General features: G+C 37.3%; 1 protein-coding gene and 1 long non-coding RNA gene across 4 annotated transcripts in view; one reads left to right on the forward strand and one right to left on the reverse strand.

Annotated features, from left to right (window-relative positions):
- qtc (GRIP domain-containing protein quick-to-court) overlaps positions 1-20,145 on the reverse strand; it is a 52,655-nt gene that overhangs the window by 5,339 nt on the left and 27,171 nt on the right. Inside the window, exons 2-7 of one of the 2 annotated variants that reach the window (XM_076368293.1) lie at positions 11,234-11,781; positions 4,352-4,630; positions 2,686-3,222; positions 2,115-2,351; positions 1,643-1,738; positions 746-847 (exon numbers count right to left, since the gene is read on the reverse strand). In XM_076368293.1, the coding sequence (XP_076224408.1) occupies positions 746-847; positions 1,643-1,738; positions 2,115-2,351; positions 2,686-3,222; positions 4,352-4,630; positions 11,234-11,734 (1,752 nt within the window). In that variant the 5' untranslated portion in view covers positions 11,735-11,781. The remainder of the gene's footprint in view (positions 1-745; positions 848-1,642; positions 1,739-2,114; positions 2,352-2,685; positions 3,223-4,351; positions 4,631-11,233; positions 11,782-20,145) is intronic. The other variant, XM_076368294.1, reaches the window with a different exon arrangement.
- Positions 8,863-17,454, forward strand: LOC116434067 (uncharacterized). 2 transcript variants are annotated; one of them, XR_004236414.1, is made up of 3 exons: positions 8,863-8,918; positions 9,101-9,205; positions 17,416-17,454. It is a non-coding gene; the product is annotated as an uncharacterized LOC116434067 (long non-coding RNA). The 2 variants fall into 2 exon arrangements; XR_004236415.1 differs by lacking the exon at positions 17,416-17,454 and adding an exon at positions 10,918-10,968.

Below are 20,145 nucleotides of genomic sequence, written 5' to 3' on the forward strand. Positions count from 1 at the left end.
AATGCGATAAAAAATGGTTTAATTTGTTGCTACAACAATTTTTTTGTAATAATGACATTTCCGACGATGTTCAAGACTAGTTAGGAAACTATATTAACACCTACTAACTAGAATTGATGCAAAGTCTATTTCTTTGAGAAAGAGCAAATGTTCATGCTCATAAAAGCTATTTACCAATCTAGTTACACATTTACTTATAACTCATGTTCATGCTTAAATGAACAACAAAAATGAAAGATAGAGTGAACATACACTATAACTGAGAATAACAGACTATCAATACATGGTTTTTTCTAGTATTGAACTGATAACTGAACACTTATACATAAAAATATAAAATGAATATTTGTGTTATACTGGTAATGAAAAAATATACAAATAATAAAACTGAAAGTAATATTAGCATTATAACAAAATATGGTTGTAAAATACGAACATTTAAGTAACAGCTAAGGGGTCGTTTAAAGAATAAATCTCGCATAAACAGGTAACTGTGTCTCTGTCCCTTATTTAGGAATATTGAAATATTAACATTCTGTACAACGAACATCGTTTTTGAATCAATATAGAAATACACACATTATCTTGCAAAAAAAATCTGGAAAATGCAGAAATAGAAAACAATGAAGAAAAGGAGGAGCATGAAGATTGCTAGTGCATCCTGTATATGAACAAGCACAACGCAGATGCTTAATAAACAGTGGATAAGAATTGCATCGCGTGGCAGTTCAGCAGAAATACAGACCTTACGTGTGCCAAGGACCCAGAGAGAAACAGCCTCCTGAGCACTTAATAAAATTTGGCTACGATCGGCTGAAATGTGAGGTTCAGGCGAGTAGCTTGTGTCCTGGAGTGTGAGCGGCGACCAAAAAAAGTGGTACATTATTAGTACAAGAGAATCGTGATCTACAAGGATGCTCAGAATGTGAAGTATAACAGAGACTCCTATGTTGTACCTCTTTCATTTTTAGGTATTTAGATTATATATTTTATAGAACAAATTTGAAATTCGTTAAACAAATCAATTTAAGAAATACAAATATTGTTTAAGAAAAACATTTGGTTAAATGTCGCTTTACCTAAAAATTTAATAAATTGCGAAACACTATAATTTCCTATTGTGTTATGAAACATTAAATTAAAAAAAGAACTAATCAAAAGTAAATTTAAAGAATAGTATTTACCAAAAAATATGAAAGTAATTTATGTTTTGCCAGATGGATAAGGAAAATGAAGGTTCAAAAGGAAGCAATGAGATATTATAAACGAGACAAAATACGAAATGCCTTATTTCTTATCAAAACAGGTTTCATAAATTGAAGAAGAAATGAGTACTTTTTGTATCACATACACAGCAAATATAGATAATGATTTTTATATGTTTTGTTGCTGTTGAATGAAATCTGTATTGATCAATGAACAATGTATCTCGATGTTGTAATATTTATTGTAGAAAATTCTAAGATACCGCGTTAAAAATATAATTCATGCTATTTTATGTAGCCATAGAAATAAAGCTTCAGTTATATGATGTCAGGCATAAAAAATCATATACATATGTAATTTCCTTTTTAATGTGCAATACATGTAGTATTATTATTGTAATACTAAAAATGTAACAGTAATAAACCAATATATTTACCTTGACATTTTCTAATTCTGCTCGAGTAACTGTCAGTTGTTGCAGTAGTTCCGCTACAGAAGCTTTTGGTGGTATATGATGTGCATGTTCAAGTATCTATGTTCATAAATAAAGATATAAGTAAAAATTCATTTTAAGTTTAAATCGTATAAACATAAAACGTATAATATTAAACATTTCTATAACAGTACATAATCCACTATTTTTAATTAAATTCGTTAATCATTTTTGAGATATATTAACACTTAACCGGCCGGTCGAATAAAAATATCCGTTTAGACTTTGTTGTAGATTGAAGCCATTTCTACGTTATTAATTATAACAATTATCAATTTCTTTATAAATTTATATATTTTTTCCGGAAAGGATCACGTTTTTCATGTAAATCATACAAAATCTTTTCGTATAACAACTGGCCGATTAAGTGTTAAAAAGAAGTTCCTCTAATTACAAATTGGTCGTATCAGTTTACCTGATCTGCTTGTTCTATGCGTGCAGCTTCTTGACCTTTGGCATACATTTTCAGGTACATTTGTTTATTTCTTTCTTCCTGTTCGCTTAACAAATTCTTCTGTTCAGCGAGTTCCGTTTTCACAGCCTCTAATTCTAATTCTAACTCCCGTGCTCGAGCTTCCGCAGCATCAACACTTGGTCTGATTTCACAATAACGCGTGTTCACTTCAGCTAACTGATTCAACAAGCTTTCCACCTGCAATCAAGTATATACTTTGAACAACTATCATACTTATGACGAAGTAATACTGACAAAATTATCGAAAAATATAATCCACTAACCAAACAATAAGTTTGCTTATTTGCTTCATTAACACGTTCAGTGCCACGTGTACCACATTTGGTACATTCGAATTTTTCTAAGAAAATATTTTTAAGGGACACATAAGAAACAATATCAAAGCATATAAAAATTACCAAAAACTTGAGTGTACCTTAATATTTTATTTCAAAAATCAATACAGTTCATAAGCAAAATACGACCGAAATTTCCGTGGCACGGAACGTGTTAACTCTCAAGGTGAACGTACCTTGTCATTGTGCTTTTGCTTCAGTTCTTGAAGCTCGTCGACGTGTCTACGGTGCATCTCCTCGATCCTCGTCTCGTAAAGATTTACCAGCTTCCGTCGCTCTTCGTCCCTTTCCGGGGTAGTCGATCTGGCGGACGTGTCGGAGGTGTTGTCTTCGACAACTTTGCCGGGTGTTCCGGTCCTGATGACGACTTCCGGTTGCACCTCTGGCAAATACACCGAATCCTTCGAGTGAATCGAACCATCTTCGAAGTGTCCAGAATCTGCCAAAGAGGAAGGCAAGTCTTGGCCGCGTTTCTCCGGGGTCTCCGGGCAAACGGGCTTCGGGGCCGTGCCCTCGTCCGGTAAATCCTTGGTCGGGGACTCCGGCGAGAAAGGATTATTTTCCCGTACAGTGAGAGCATCGCTGCTATCCGTCCTCTCGTCTGGACTATTCAAAGAAGCTTTGTATAATCTAAGCTCCACCACCTCCTTCGTTAATCGAAAGATCTCCTGATCCTTTTCCTCGATCTCCTTCCGTGCTTCTTTTAATAACGCCTACGAACGAAACAAGCGTGAGAATAAACGCGCGTCCGCTTCCTTTTGCCTCCCATGTTTATGCCAGCTAAACTTCCCACGCTACTCAGTAGCTATCGAGAAAGAGGAATAGCGATGAGCCGGGTGGGCAGAGGTAAAACAAGAGATCCCTTGTACGCTAGACGCTATCGTTCGCGTGTCTATGGTGTTTAACGCACTCGGTTCAGTGAGAAGCCGATGTTACGTTTATTGTTAGGCTGTACCGTGAGCGGACTATGCGTAGGAAAGCTCGTAAACACGGAAAGAATAGCGTGAGACTAACTACTGTGCTATTCAATTCAGCCATCTTGCGTGGCTATTCTATTTCGTCTATAGACACAGTTTTCATTGAGACTGTCTTCAACTAGCTATCAAGAAAGAGTAGCGGAAGATTAGTGGGCTAGAACAAATCTAGAGTATGCAATCTTGATGTCGAAAGAAAGAAAAGAAGAAAATACTGTAATTGGAAGACTAGAAAAAATCGGATGGTTTCGGCTCCATATGTTTGACAACATTAGCAAGGTCGATTTTTCAAGATTTCAGTAACTTTGTAAAAATGTAATTCTACTGGATAGTTCATACGCAATTAGGACCGCTTGCTAAGATCTGTGAAAAATCATGCAGACTGCACAAATCAATGCAGGGATTCAATGCTCGTGAATCGATCTAGAAAGGAAGTGACCGGAAAGTTCAAGGACAAGGCGTAGAGGTCAAGACAGGATAATGGAAAAATGTATACATTAACCGTACTGGGACTTTGTATATACTTATTACTATCGTAACCAGTCAAATAACTAACAAAAGAAAGCTAAGCAAGTTAGATAATAAATTTTTCTTCGAAACAGAAACAAAAGGGACGTGAAACATTGGAAAACTGATTAATTAGACAATATAGGAATCGATAGAAGGTTAAATCAACGAAAGAAAACGCAGAATTTTTTGGTCAAATGTTAACACCGGTTATTTGACCGGTTTGTGGTAAGTGTTAAGAAAAGACTATTCATAGTCTTATGAAAATGTAATAGGTCTTTCAACGATTTCTGTTCAGCGATTTCGAATGATAATTTATTCACGTTGCTCCTGATCGCTACCGGTCAATCGTGAGTCTTACCTGAAACTTCCTAACTTGTCTAGCTGCCCTCTGAGTCGGTGTCAGATACTGTTCATTGTCACCTTTATGATTCGAACAATGAACAACGTATTTCCGTGATCTACCAGACCATGTGGTACCGTTAAAAGCAAATGTAGCATGATCGCAGGCGCTCGCGGTGCTGCAGGCACTTCCGTAACTTTTTACGCTCTCCACATCGCTGTCATCGGCAATTCCTGTGCTTGACCCTCCAGAGGCCGCGTGTACAGGACGCGGCCTAGCCGGTGTCAATGAGAGACTCTGAAAAATAAATTAATAGACAATCATCAACTCATGAGTAACCCATTCGCATCCGCAAGCGGAATAATCCACGATAAGAGATTGCTCTGCATCATCGAACATGGAATAATCCGCGGTCCTTAAATCATGCTGGAGATGACAATACGAATTTGTTATAGGACTTATATGTCATGCTAGAGCTGACAACACTAATTTACTCTAAAACACGTATGTCACTTATTTTGAAAAGTACCATACTTAAAAATATTATGAAAAATAAATCTTATTATAATAATAAATAAATAAAATAAATATGAAACGTTGAATTTTACCGTTGTAAATTACTTTAGTTCGTTTCTATAAAAATAAGTACAAGTTCACATCGAACAACATTGAAAATAAGTCGAGTGTCAAAGGTTACTATATTGCATAAATTATGTTTTGCTGATAACAGAGAACAGTAGATATTTAAACCAGAATAAATTATAGATAACTCGATAAATTAAGTATTTATACACGTGTAATCGTTTATGTATGTTCCGATTCCGATAATACGGGATAGGTCGTGCAATTAGAGTTTAAATGTAAACGGAATAAGTACAGAATAATGTAAGAAATGTTTCAGGAAATTCATAAGGATTAATATCAGAATTAAAATGTTGTTTTTTTGAATAATTTCTGGTGAACATCATATATCTGAATTGAAATTATTTTCGCAGGATTGTGAACACTGTTAAAATTTTATAATTGAAAAGTTTTTTAATTGGTACCTTTGCAGATTGTAAAATGAATGTTTGAAAATATGAAAATACGCGAAATTTTATGTTCTAATTTGTGAAGTATTTCTATAGCCACTTTTTATGGGACAGTGAAAATAACCAATGGGAAATGTAGATAGATTTAACAACTGTTTTACGTACGGGTCATAAAGTCGGTTAGTATTCAATTAGAAATAACTTTCTCTAATTACACGCTAAGGTTTTAAAAGACTAATACAATATAAAGTATATCATTACATTTTGTTTTATTAGTACCATTAAGTTATTGTGCTTTAATTTTTTTTTAATATTTTGCCTATCATTTTACTTTTATTTCTTATCATAAATTCATACCTAAATTTGCACCTACATTTATATTCAGATATTCCTGATCGTTGATATCACTTGCATTATTATCGTACCTACATAAAAACATTGTAACTGTAACAAATTGCAAATAAATATGTGTTAAACGTAACAAATACACTATAATTGTATTGCAGCTTTAGATGTGAAAATATAAGTACAAGAGTACAATTATTAATTAATCATCATACAATTATAGTTCGGATAAATTCGATGATTAATTCCAATAATGATTAAATTACACAGCGAACTTCGCAACGAACATGCAATTAATTCAACTCATACGACACTAATTACCGCCGAAGGCATTACTTTGCAGTATTCACTTATCTAAACAGAAGTGCCATTGGTGTGGCAGACGAAGTAAGTGATGCGTGTACTTTAATATTAATAATAATTCATTGCATATTTCAATATATTTGTAAATACAACATTGCTACATAGTTTGAAAGGGAATATTAAAGGAGTGCTCTTACCTGCTGAGTCAAAAAAAATCAATTTAACAACAATTCAAGTGAAACTATTTGTCTTCAAGATCATTTCCAAAATTGAATGCTTTTAAGATATCAGTAATTGTGAAACAAGAAAACCGAAAGTAGTCATTCTGACTAGTACGGTAATTCTAGTGTTAAGAAAGAATCCATAATTTATTATTAACAAAATGGAATCATTTTAACCAGACTTGATTCCATAAAAATTAACATTTGTCAGAAATGTTAAAAATAATGCTAAATAATAATGAGAAACTATATATCTTTTAATTGAACTTTTGGTTGAAAGTGTTTTCAGCGAAGCAAAGGAATAGCTGGGCACACTGTTTCCATTTTAATGAGAGTTTCTATGAAATTTTTAAGTTGATAAAACTGTTGGGCATTAATATTAACTGATAAGCTTTCACGTTTATCAAAGTGTAGAGCGCTGAACGTATTGCATAAAGAACACTGGATGCCTGATATTAAAAGGTAGTCTGGTGAAAATCGATTACGTGAAAAATTGCTCTCGCATTGAATTTCAAATGATGACGAAAAATTAATTTATAGTCTGTCGTCTTATATAATGGTTAAACGTTAAAATAATGTTATTTTGTTAACGCAACGCACAGTATCTTTCAAGCAATTCATTAACAAATTTGAATGTGAAGTAACCAAGTTCACTATACAAGGTGTTAAAGAAAAACGTTGCAATATTTAGATGATATATAGGACAAACTACAGAGTAAGTTGAAGAAAGATGGCCCACTTTTAACAAGAACTATTACATCATAAATATTATTGATACCTACCAAAAAACCAAATATATTCATGAAAATAAATATACACTTATAAAAAGAATAGCTTCTGTACAAGATTCAATAGACCACTTAAGGAAAATGAAAATATTTGATAGTTTTAATGAGATCAAGCCATCTCAATCGCAGAGCCGTCCGCCTGGGATTACTTTACTAAGTAAATTAATTTCAGTTAATTTCATTTAATTAGATTTTATCTATCCACAGTGCGAATAGTACTTTCCAGTAAATATTGTAGTTCCTGGACGACAAAGCTACATTAAAAATAACGTTAAACGAGCGAATGAAATTTCTGTCTTATTTAATCTGTCTCTATTAATAATTTTAATTAATACGTTTTTTATAGAGCCATTGAAAGTACAAAGTGAATACGTTATGAAGCATACATTCAGATATTTGCAAGAAACTGGTATTTAGTTAGGTATACGAAATGCAAAGTTCGCCATTTTTGTGTTCCGTTGAGCTAAGGGTGATTTACCTCGAGCTAACCCAGAAGCTTTCACGTATCTTTATAGTAGAAAGTCTGGTTTGAAAGTGAGGCAAAATCTGACAATTCTGTCAAAGACCTCCATTAAGCAGGAAAATGGGCGACCCTTCTTTAAAAACGGGAAGCTTGCAGAATCTGTACGGAAACAATTTTCAAGCAAATGAACTTATTAATCGGTTGATAAATGTTTTGAACCAGCTTCAGCTTTACTTCACGCGAATTAGTATTGACATCTGATTTAGTTATAAAATGAAAAATCAAAAATCGAACATTTTCGTCAATTCTTGAAACAACATTTTGTTACATAAGCAGTTTCGAAGAGAATAATAATATTATCTTTTATGAAAATTCGCATAATTGCAGTAGTTCGCGTAATCTCCCTAGTTATTGTGTATTTTCTGGAGCTTTTAAGATCATTAGTTTATCCTGTCTAAAGAATGCAATATAAGAGGTATATAATTTAATTTAATATATTATTAGAATAAATTATCAAAATTAGTATATCATTTTTAAAGAAAAAATCAAAGTTTCAACTGTAAAAATTATTTGTGTGGTAAGTAAGGAATTGCACAAAAATTGCTTGATTGTTTAGAAAATAATTACGCGTAATTTCTTATATATCAAGTCAAATTCTTCTGATTTTGGTGGAAAGATTGAAACAATGAACATAAAATACATTTTATTATTTTATTTAATGATAGCAATTTCTTGCTATGTTACAGGCAATTTTTTTATTCCATTTGTATAAAAAGATTCTGTGATGCAAGAAAGGATCATTCGTATGAATCGAATTTGAACCAATTTATGGAGTGATCTTATAAAACGACGTATACGTCCACATTACACATGTGACTTTATTGAATATATGCATCTATCTTCCCTAACAAATCTCTTTTTATCAAAACGATCAAAAATAGTATAAAGCCTTTTCTAAAAATGAGATAAAAGCAAGTAAAAATATACACGATCTATATTCGTTATACATAACAAAAATGTATAAATTCAGACCATTGTATATACACATAATAATACATTGTAATGTTTCTAAGTGTACATATTTTACTTTTAAAATTCAAGCCTACCAACAATTTTTTCAAAATAAAAACGTTGTTAGTTGAAACACTTTTCCGCAGAGTCGGTTAATTGTAACGCGTTTCATTAGATTTATCAAATGTTTGCAAAACGGAAATAATCAGTTAAACGATATCGATAAAAATGCAGAGGAACAGTACGATGAGTATTTCACATTCAAGACAAAGGATCGGAACACTTTAATCTTAAATAGTGTTACAGTCTGTCTCGATTAAAGCGCCGATAACGTTGTCGACCGCAATCAGTTTTCTCACAATAAATACAGCGGTTCAGTCGTAGCGTGAGAAAGATATCGCCTGTAACGTCGCACAGTTAATGGTAAGTACATACGGTTATCATATTTTTTTGGAGAAAATATGGAGTAAATCATTAATTATTTCGCAATAAGAAAAATAAAAAATTTGTTTGTTTCAATAAAACCGAAAGCTTTAAAACATCTATAATAAAACATAGTAGTGGTGTGTTCTGATAGACAAATTTTCAAATTGCTTTTTGTACAGAAACAACTAGTAAGGACATGGACATGCAAACGACAGACTGATGGTTAGACAAATCACGCTACACGTTCAAACGATATTTTGACGCCCACCGCGTTAAATCGTAAGGTAAGATAGATGACCTTTGAGTCTCAAAGGTTTCGTATTATCGAGATTTCGGATAAAAAAGATTTAACAAACGAAATTTCGACTTGTGCAAGGTTTTTAAAGGTTTTAACTTAGACAAATGCGAATTTCGAAAGGTAGACATTCTGACTTCAAGTTGCAGAAGTAAAATACGTATCAAATATGAGGCAAATAATTCGATTTATACAATTTTGGTACTTTCTGTTGTAGAGACTTTTAGGGCGAAGCGGAAGAGAGAATAGAAATTTTACGAATTATAGAGGTTCAAGTTATCGAGGTTCTACTGTACAATAATAACCTCTTAGTTATTTTAGTTCTGTTTCCCTTCATTTATCGCTATTCCTGTCTTTTTCGAAGGCCTATCTACTGTTGGGCAGAGCCACGGGATAATGGGATTAGAAACGGGACGCTAAGGTGGATATCAAAGCGCGACGTTATAGAGAAGCTCTTCAATAATTTTGAAGTGATTGTCAGATATAGTATTACCAAATTGAGATGCGAAAATGAATTATCGATATACTTGAACCTTTCTTGTTAAAAGATTTTATAACCGAAAACTCGTGTCATTTTGCGAAGTCTACCATCTGAGATTTTTATTTCAAAATAAAATTTTTTTTATTGAAATTTCCGTCGTTCACTGAAAATAACACAGACGTGTTAATTTTTGTTGCACAGATAATTTTTTTCATTTACGTGGCAGATTATTTAAGTTGTTTATTATAATTGAATAATAAAGAGGATTGGTTACTTGAACGCTGAACTTCATGTTAAAGGTTTGTCGAAATTTATTCTTCAAGTTATAACTCACTGAAGGGAATTTCTGGCTGAGTGCCCGTATATTCGTTATTGTAGAGACAATATGACCTTTATTGCGTGAGAATGTTAATCGAAATGTATTTTCTCTTTCAATCTTAGTCTAAGAAACATTTTCTTGTATTTTTCATTAATAAAAATCCGTGCATACGTTAGCTTTTAATACATTTCTGAAATTGTTGATCTGTAGGTGATCTGACGTTCTTTTCAAATCAGCTTTTTCTTGGACTTTCCTAATCTGAATTTATTAAATTCCTGAAATATATATAATAGATTGAAGAACAGTAACATAACAGAAATGTGTAAATAATTTAATTGAATAGCATGGGAGGGACATTTCAATTTTAATGTTCCATACTTGAAAAATGGCAAAGAATGATGACACCGATTAGAATTTTTCAATTTTCCTTTCATTTAGTACTTAAAATAAATAAAAGAAAAGCATAAAAACCTAAGCATATTTAGCCACAGTTTAAAATGTCTCCAAAACATGGAGGATTCAGATAAAACTAAGAATATTCATTAGTACACTTGACATGCATTTAATACGTCAACCAAAAATCATCCTGCTAAGTACAAATACTATTTTCTAATCCATACATCAGTGCTGCAAAATAAATGAAATTAAACAAAAAAGAAGAAAATCTAAGAATGTTTGGTACAAAGCAGCATCCCAAAGAAGGTAGACAATCACTTGTATAACACGATACCCCAAAAATATAAAAGAAACAGTATCAAATAATTATTAGTATTCTCGATACACTACCCACAAAATACAATCGACCAAAACCGTCGAATACAAATACATCGACGCCCAAAATCAAATTAAACAAAACAAACTCGAAATTCAATCGTATTTACTTCAACTCGTTATACAACAGAAAAATGGTACCTCAAGCCACACTCAAAATAAGCGAACAATTCCACCAAAATTCGTCCTGCAATCTCAACGAAGGTGCAGGAAAGAAACCGCGCAAAGTCAATAAGACGCGTTCGCCAGGACGCATCTGCGATCTGCATCGAACGGAAGGATACAGCGTAGTATCCCTTAGCGGGCTAGACCAGGACACCCGAGGAGTTCCGAATTTCAACCCCGTAAAATCTTCGATGAACAGGTGGTCGGGTACAGGATCAAACCGAAAAAAAAGCAGGCGACATAACAGAAAGATAAGAAAAAAAGACACGCAGGGCACTCACGAGCGATCGTTGTCGCGGTGACTCCGTTCCATTCTCCGTGATGATTGGGAAAGTGTGATGGTCCGGATGATAGTGTTCCAGCAGGTTCAACCGGCGGTGGTGCTGGTATTGCTGCCTGGTCAGAGCCGCGGTGGCCGCGGTACTGGGTGGTGGTGGTGGTTGATGTGGCGAGACCCGTTCGTCCCGCATGCGCAAGCTCACCGAGCGACGCAAACCCGTGGGCGAGGGACGCGGGATACGGGAGTCCCCCGAAGAGGGTGCAGCGGCGGGTACTACCGAGGGTGACGGAACGGTACCCGACTCGCTTCCTGTCGTGCCGCATAGTTCGCCACCGGCATTGACCTTGCCCGTACTGTCGTCATTACACGTTACTGATGGGGACGACACTGCCAACTCCGTCGGCTGAGCGACGCCGGCGTTGTTGTTTACGTGGACCGCTACGCAACCCGGTTGCATCGATTGCAGACAGTTTAAGGATCTCTCGCTACCGTGCCGAGACATCTCTCGCTTCCTCTCCTCCAGGTTATCTCATCGCCTCGCCGGGTTCCCTGGAAAATCGAACGACGGCTTTCTGTAGACGGTGTTCAGCGAATAAAGGCCAGCGTACTTACCGCACTTGACCGGCGCTAGTCTAACGTCAACCCTTTGTCTTTCTTAGGGTAGTTATGTACTTAACAAGTCTGCGACCGAACGGCTCCTTGGCGTCAGCCTTTTTGCTATCTTAGACGTAGTTTAACACGTTCGCTACCAGCGTCACATATTTGTGACGGGCGCAATCTTATGTTTTACATAAAGCTAATGAAATTAATCTTATATATATTGTTATTTAAAGTTATAAGCTACGGCATTGTATTTAGGAACTCAATAACTCGTTCCGGTTTCATTTTTTCGATATTCTGTTTGGAAGATTTATTGGATTAAATAAAATATTATAATTGAGGAGGTCCTTGCCGAAATAAACGCTAGTAGCGAACGTGTTAAATGGGGATGCATCTACTATTCGACACGGTAGTTCCATCGGCCATGGCGTAAAAGTGCACAGGGGCAAGCGGAGACGTCCACTCACAGCGCTCGACCCGTAGTTATGGCGGCTCAGTTTCGGCACTTCCTTGTTATTGGTCGAGCCGCGTGCCGAGGTGGAGCGTGCCGTTGATTCTCCTTGTCCCTGTGTACTTTTAAGCCTGAGACCGATGGAACTAACGTGAGAGGCGAATGGTATGAGTAACTTCAATGGTGGATGAACCCAACCCCATTTGAAGTATATATAAGTTAACATTGGTAAAAAGGTTAACGTTGGACTAGTACCACCCGAATGCAGTACTAAGTGTGTAACAGGTCCTGGGGTGCGTTTATACTATTCGTTCAGACATGTAAAGCCCTGTTTAGACAGCTATTCGCGAGCACCTTGGCAAATATGTTCACGAACAGTGTGGACAGTTCAGAGAATAGCAAACAGTGTTTGCTCGGAAAGCGGTATATCCAAGGATCTGTTCGCAAACTAGAAATCTGTCTGGACATGTCTGTAATATTGAGTACTGACCTAACAAGTCAGCAACTACTGTTGGGAGATGACTTCCTCCGCTGTATGTTTTGGTTATAGTTTTGATTGGTTAGATACAACCATATTGACGAATGGTAAGTTAACATCGTAAGAAGGAGAGCTGACCAATAAGACTTACATTTCTTAGCCTAGTCATTAAGTGATTTTACAGTACTTGCAATCAACTAGTGAGCTCCAGTGTGAATGTAATATTATTTCTCTTGGTGAGCAATTCCTGAGCTGTTCGCGAACAGTTTCCTTCAATCTAGACAAGGTCTAACATCCCAGCACAGACAAAAGTCCTGCTTATATCATCAGTCACGGAACGTTTCGCTGGTCGTTATGATTTATAACGGTTGACACGTTCAGGTGAGTTCTGACATGCGACAGGTGAATGACACAAGAATGTTTCTTTGAACTGAAACGTTACATGTCTGAACATGAATGCACCGTACGAACCAGGGGACCCGTTGTTTAGCAACGACCCGTTAGAGGACACGATCACAGCGATTGGATGGTAGGCGTGGTGCTCTTTACGGGATGGGGTGTCTAATCTAGGAACTGGGCAAAGAATTAGATAAAATGTACAGTCGTCGCCGCGATATGGCGAGGTCACAAATGAAACTTTTAAGGTAGAACCTGGACACTTCGGAATTAATACCAATCTATTGTCGATGGGATTACCGAACCATCGGTACTCCGAGGTTCAACACTGAAAATTCCAGACGCATCAAAATGACTCATTCCTGATTCCTTAGTTTTGTAATTATTAAAAACATTGATATAGCAATATGCAACCTAAGTTATAAATCAGTTGAAGTCTCAATAGATGCACGAAGTTTCTACAGAGGAATTTCAAAAAGTCAATTTAACTGCTTGATAGTTTTAGTATTAAGGATGATTCTTGTTCCCGAATTTTTTGTTTCTTTTGGAAAATGAAAAGCAGGTGAGAATGAATAGCAAATTTTGTAGTGCAATTTTATTATGTGAACTTTAGAGAGCGTAAAAATATTGTTCGTCATTTAAAAAACTACATAAAAATCCGTTCGGAGTTATGAATACAAAAACTGAGTTTGCTGAAAACAAGTAAATCTTATTTATTATATGTTTAAGTTAATACAACGTGTCAACACACAATTTTTTCTACTAGATTGAAATCGTAAGATAACTTCCAATCGAGAGTCAGTGGGCGGAGAAAACTGCAAGTTAGGAACTGTGAATTGTGCTTGTAATTATCTACCCTGAGTTGTTGTCTGTTTGCATAACCTTATGACGTCACGATATGCGTTCTCACTATAATTTATCGTTTCCTTTTTAATTTCGCCAGTGGATCCAGCAGACTAAAACAAGGAAAAAGTTCGTATAATCGTTTCTCCCGTTTGACCTCATTTCCGAGTTGCAAGCGTTTCTTCAAATGATTCTTTTACCAAACTGAACTCTGTATTTAACTGTTTATAAACAACGTTTGGTATATTACATATGACATCACTGCTGGCTATTGTGCAGACTCCGCTTTGTAAATGTTTTTGTATCGATCCAGTTCATTCGTAACAGCTGTGCACGTGGAAGGAGTTTAATACAGGTTCGTGATAGTTTACATTTGAATTGATAATGGCAGGTTACAAGAATACAGAAATGGCAGACACGCGTTTAATCTACGGTCTTCCTGAGAGCAATGCCGCTTTGGCAAGACATCTGTATGCGGAAGGTTTTCCTAATTGCTGATTGCCAACTAGAGGAACATTTGATCGAAGACGTAGAGCAAACGAAAGACATGAGTAAATAAACATAAACACCTGGGAATTTTGAAGAAAAGGAAGGAAACGTATAGGAAACGAAAGAATAAACGTAAACAAAGTTTCGAAATTTTGAATGGGTCAGAGGGTCAATGGCAAGACTTCTATAGTTCGTTCAACGAGTTGGGTTAGCAACTCTAAACAAAGGCACGCGACCGCCGTTTAAATGGAACAAAGTCGAATTCACGTTCTTCGAATAGTTAACATTCTATCTATTGCTAGCCTATTAATAGACTTCTTGATGTTTGCATTGTTTTGAAGAATAGCTTATTCAAGCTTCCTTCAGATTAATAAATACAAAACAAATTACATTATCTTATTTACCCTATTATGCTCCCTAGTTTAGCTACAAATTTGAAATGTTATTGCAAATATAATTTTCTTTTGCATTGCTCAAGTGTAGGTGTATTTTTAAAACTGAGGGCGTGACTGAATTGAGAAAGATTATTTATGCAAGGATATGATAAAAATAAAGACACATCTGGATACAAAAATACCCAAAGGAACAAAGTTTTTAAGAAATTGTTAAATATTTATTTATTTATAGATGAAGAGTTAATATAGGAAGAGCACTGATGTTTTGTTCATCCGCATTGTCTCGCTGAACAGGGTTTAGACGCTTGTATCCGAGCCAAAGGTGGTCACTTGGTGCAATTTCTGTCAAAGCAGGTGGACAACTAGTACAATACAAAAACGACTGCAACTCGGAAACAAGGTCAGCTAGAACAAACACTTACATGAATTCTCTTTCTTATTTTAGTGTACTGAACCTAGCAGTGGAGATGTATCCTGATACACTTTGCACATGGAAAAGTATCTGCTCTAAATTTCAAGTGAAATGAACGAAAAATATGTGAATGATATATGAAACCAACTTTAACACGTTAACTACTAAAGAAATACTCATTAAAATTACCATACAGTCGAAATAATTTTCCTACAGAAGCAGAAATTAAACAGCTAAAATTCTTGCTTGTAAATTGCTATAATATCCTTCTTGTATCTTGTACATCCAACAAAACTCGATTCGTCAGAATACATCATTACGAAAATTAATTTGACAGTTTATATAAAACATAAACCCACGTGTGGGTAACGTGGCAGTTAAAAAGTAGCATTTTAAAAGAAACTTGTTTAAATTTTCCCTGTCTCCTTTTTATTCATGAAATAGCATACTCCATCTCTAGACCATGCAAGTGTCCCTCAAATTGTTCTCTTAAACTTCTTTAATGGCGGCTGTCAGTGGACGGTTATACTGGCTAAGTCAGAAGCAATTACCGGTGTCGATATTGGACTAAAAACTTTATGAGAAATTCCAAGCGACCCACAACCTCTTAACTTCTTAGCTACGGTGGAGCTAGCAATGGAACTATACGGATACATGAACAGCACACAGTGGAATGCGAATTAACAATATTAACACTTTGACCATTACTTGACCCAAATTCAGATGTCAGTATTTCTCACATAATCTTAGAAATTAATTTTTCTGGGGATATATCGAGATAAAGAAAGATGGTAAAGCAATCATTATGATGGATCTTGACTTTTTAATTTCTGCTTCGTTAAGAAAACTGTTTCGACTGTATCACGTAGTAGTAAAAAGGTTAACAAAGTAGTATTTTCTAATTTCTACAAGTATAACTGTCCAGAAACAACAGTCAGCAAGTTAGAATCGAGTGTGAGTTCGATTTCTTGTACGACTGAAATGAAAAAGAAACCAAAACAACGTGTTTGTCATGCGATGTTTGAGAGTTCCAGAATGATAATAATGTCATGGCAACTGCCAAAAAGATGTGAAACGTTATCGATGAAGGTGTTGCATCAGAAAATACAGCGCGGAACTGATTTGCCAAGTGTTATTGAAATATCAGTCTCTTCCGAGTGAACCGGAGCCAGATCGATTAACAGATATCGATGACGGAACGTTGAAATCTTTGGTGGCGCAAAACTCACATTCAAGGATCACAGAATTAATAGAGTTTCCTATTTTATCTACTATTTGTAGACATTTGGAGAAATAAGGAACTAGAACTCTTAACCAATTAACTGCGTTTGACGAGTACATACGTCATCTTAACACTTTAAATGGCGCTAACTTTTTCAACGATGAACTATTTACTGTTTTAGACAAACACGTAATTCTTCTTCGTTTCACTTCAGTTTATTTCAGTAGCATTTGACAAGTATACACTTCATTATTTGATTTTATTGCGCGCACAACAAGAGATAGTTTCAACTAAATTCCACACTTAACGGGTTAATTGAACCTCTATTATCCCAACTTTAACTATTACGATCTGCACCGACAGTGTGAACAGTGTTTTACCATCACTTCGATCAAAAGTGTGTCTGATAGATAAAAAATGTCTAACAGTTAAGTCTGATATTTCAATTTTATTCTCGAGAATCACAAAAGTTAAAATTCTGAATTCGTTCGAACTGCTGGTGGTCTATTATTTTGAATAAGTGAATATTATATCGGACCGAACAGGCAGCGCAGTTGAAACGTGGACAGACTAGTAGTGTGGATCCAGACTAACTTATTCGAGTCGCGCTTTACGAGTATTCATACATTTTTTTGTGCTCTGTAATTTTGTATTAGCACAGGGATTTTGAACTGCCACGTTTATAGGACCCGGATTTTATCTTGCATGACCAACACATGAATCACGATTATGTTAATAAATTAAATGCGGAAAAATTGAACTGAAATCTAATAACTAGAAACACGAAACTCGAAATTCGAAACTAAAAAATGAATGAAATGATACGCAAAATTTTAAATCAAATTTTAAATCCGGTCATTTGATATGCGGTTAAAGTTAATGAAATGTCGACTCCAGGATCGAGATTTCATCGGGACGAAGACTACAATCGGCTGACCAATGGGAAGTTCGAGATACCTTTAGTCGAAAATGAGTCCAGACTATGGAATTCAGATTTCCAAAGTGCAAAAGTTGGATTCGGTCGGCCAGAAGGGACCGGAGGACCAGGGGTAGCTAACTGACTTAGCAGCGATGGGACTCCAGGGTCGAGGTCTCATCGGGACGAAGACTACAATCGGCTGACCAATGGGAAGTTCGGGATACCTTTAGTCGAAAATGAGTCAAGACTATGGAATTCAGATTTCCAAAGTGCAAAAGTTGGATTCGGTCGGCCAGAAGGGACCGGAGGACCAGGGGTAGCTAACTGACTTAGCAGCGATGGGACTCCAGGGTCGAGGTCTCATCGGGACGAAGACTACAATCGGCTGACCAATGGAAAGTTCGGGATACCTTTAGTCGAAAATGAGTCCAGACTATGGAATTCAGATTTCCAAAGTGCAAAAGTTGGATTCGGTCGGCCAGAAGGGACCGGAGGACCAGGGGTAGCTAACTGACTTAGCAGCGATGGGACTCCAGGGTCGAGGTCTCATCGGGACGAAGACTACAATCGGCTGACCAATGGGAAGTTCGGGATACCTTTAGTCGAAAATGAGTCCAGACTATGGAATTCAGATTTCCAAAGTGCAAAAGTTGGATTCGGTCGGCCAGAAGGGACCGGAGAACCAGGGGTAGCTAACTGACTTAGCAGCGATGGGACTCCAGGGTCGAGGTCTCATCGGGACGAAGACTACAATCGGCTGACCAATGGGAAGTTCGGGATACCTTTAGTCGAAAATGAGTCAAGACTATGGAATTCAGATTTCCAAAGTGCAAAAGTTGGATTCGGTCGGCCAGAAGGGACCGGAGGACCAGGGGTAGCTAACTGACTTAGCAGCGATGGGACTCCAGGGTCGAGGTCTCATCGGGACGAAGACTACAATCGGCTGACCAATGGGAAGTTCGGGATACCTTTAGTCGAAAATGAGTCAAGACTATGGAATTCAGATTTCCAAAGTGCAAAAGTTGGATTCGGTCGGCCAGAAGGGACCGGAGGACCAGGGGTAGCTAACTGACTTAGCAGCGATGGGACTCTAGGGTCGAGGTCTCATCGGGACGAAGACTACAATCGGCTGACCAATGGGAAGTTCGAGATACCTTTAGTCGAAAATGAGTCCAGACTATGGAATTCAGATTTCCAAAGTGCAAAAGTTGGATTCGGTCGGCCAGAAGGGACCGGAGGACCAGGGGTAGCTAACTGACTTAGCAGCGATGGGACTCCAGGGTCGAGGTATCATCGGGACAAAGACTACAATCGGCTGACCAATGGGAAGTTCGAGATACCTTTAGTCGAAAATGAGTCCAGACTATGGAATTCAGATTTCCAAAGTGCAAAAGTTGGATTCGGTCGGCCAGAAGGGACCGGAGGACCAGGGGTAGCTAACTGACTTAGCAGCGATGGGACTCCAGGGTCGAGGTCTCATCGGGACGAAGACTACAATCGGCTGACCAATGGGAAGTTCGAGATACCTTTAGTCGAAAATGAGTCCAGACTATGGAATTCAGATTTCCAAAGTGCAAAAGTTGGATTCGGTCGGCCAGAAGGGACCGGAGAACCAGGGGTAGCAAACTGACTTAGCAGCGATGGGACTCCAGGGTCGAGGTCTCATCGGGACAAAGACTACAATCGGCTGACCAATGGGAAGTTCGAGATACCTTTAGTCGAAAATGAGTCCAGACTATGGAATTCAGATTTCCAAAGTGCAAAAGTTGGATTCGGTCGGCCAGAAGGGACCGGAGGACCAGGGGTAGCTAACTGACTTAGCAGCGATGGGACTCCAGGGTCGAGGTCTCATCGGGACGAAGACTACAATCGGCTGACCAATGGGAAGTTCGGGATACCTTTAGTCGAAAATGAGTCAAGACTATGGAATTCAGATTTCCAAAGTGCAAAAGTTGGATTCGGTCGGCCAGAAGGGACCGGAGGACCAGGGGTAGCTAACTGACTTAGCAGCGATGGGACTCCAGGGTCGAGGTCTCATCGGGACGAAGACTACAATCGGCTGACCAATGGAAAGTTCGGGATACCTTTAGTCGAAAATGAGTCCAGACTATGGAATTCAGATTTCCAAAGTGCAAAAGTTGGATTCGGTCGGCCAGAAGGGACCGGAGGACCAGGGGTAGCTAACTGACTTAGCAGCGATGGGACTCCAGGGTCGAGGTCTCATCGGGACGAAGACTACAATCGGCTGACCAATGGGAAGTTCGGGATACCTTTAGTCGAAAATGAGTCCAGACTATGGAATTCAGATTTCCAAAGTGCAAAAGTTGGATTCGGTCGGCCAGAAGGGACCGGAGAACCAGGGGTAGCTAACTGACTTAGCAGCGATGGGACTCCAGGGTCGAGGTCTCATCGGGACGAAGACTACAATCGGCTGACCAATGGGAAGTTCGGGATACCTTTAGTCGAAAATGAGTCAAGACTATGGAATTCAGATTTCCAAAGTGCAAAAGTTGGATTCGGTCGGCCAGAAGGGACCGGAGGACCAGGGGTAGCTAACTGACTTAGCAGCGATGGGACTCCAGGGTCGAGGTCTCATCGGGACGAAGACTACAATCGGCTGACCAATGGGAAGTTCGGGATACCTTTAGTCGAAAATGAGTCAAGACTATGGAATTCAGATTTCCAAAGTGCAAAAGTTGGATTCGGTC

The sequence above is a fragment of the Nomia melanderi genome, chromosome 6 (assembly GCF_051020985.1).
Source record: "Nomia melanderi isolate GNS246 chromosome 6, iyNomMela1, whole genome shotgun sequence".
Taxonomy (NCBI): domain Eukaryota; kingdom Metazoa; phylum Arthropoda; class Insecta; order Hymenoptera; family Halictidae; genus Nomia; species Nomia melanderi.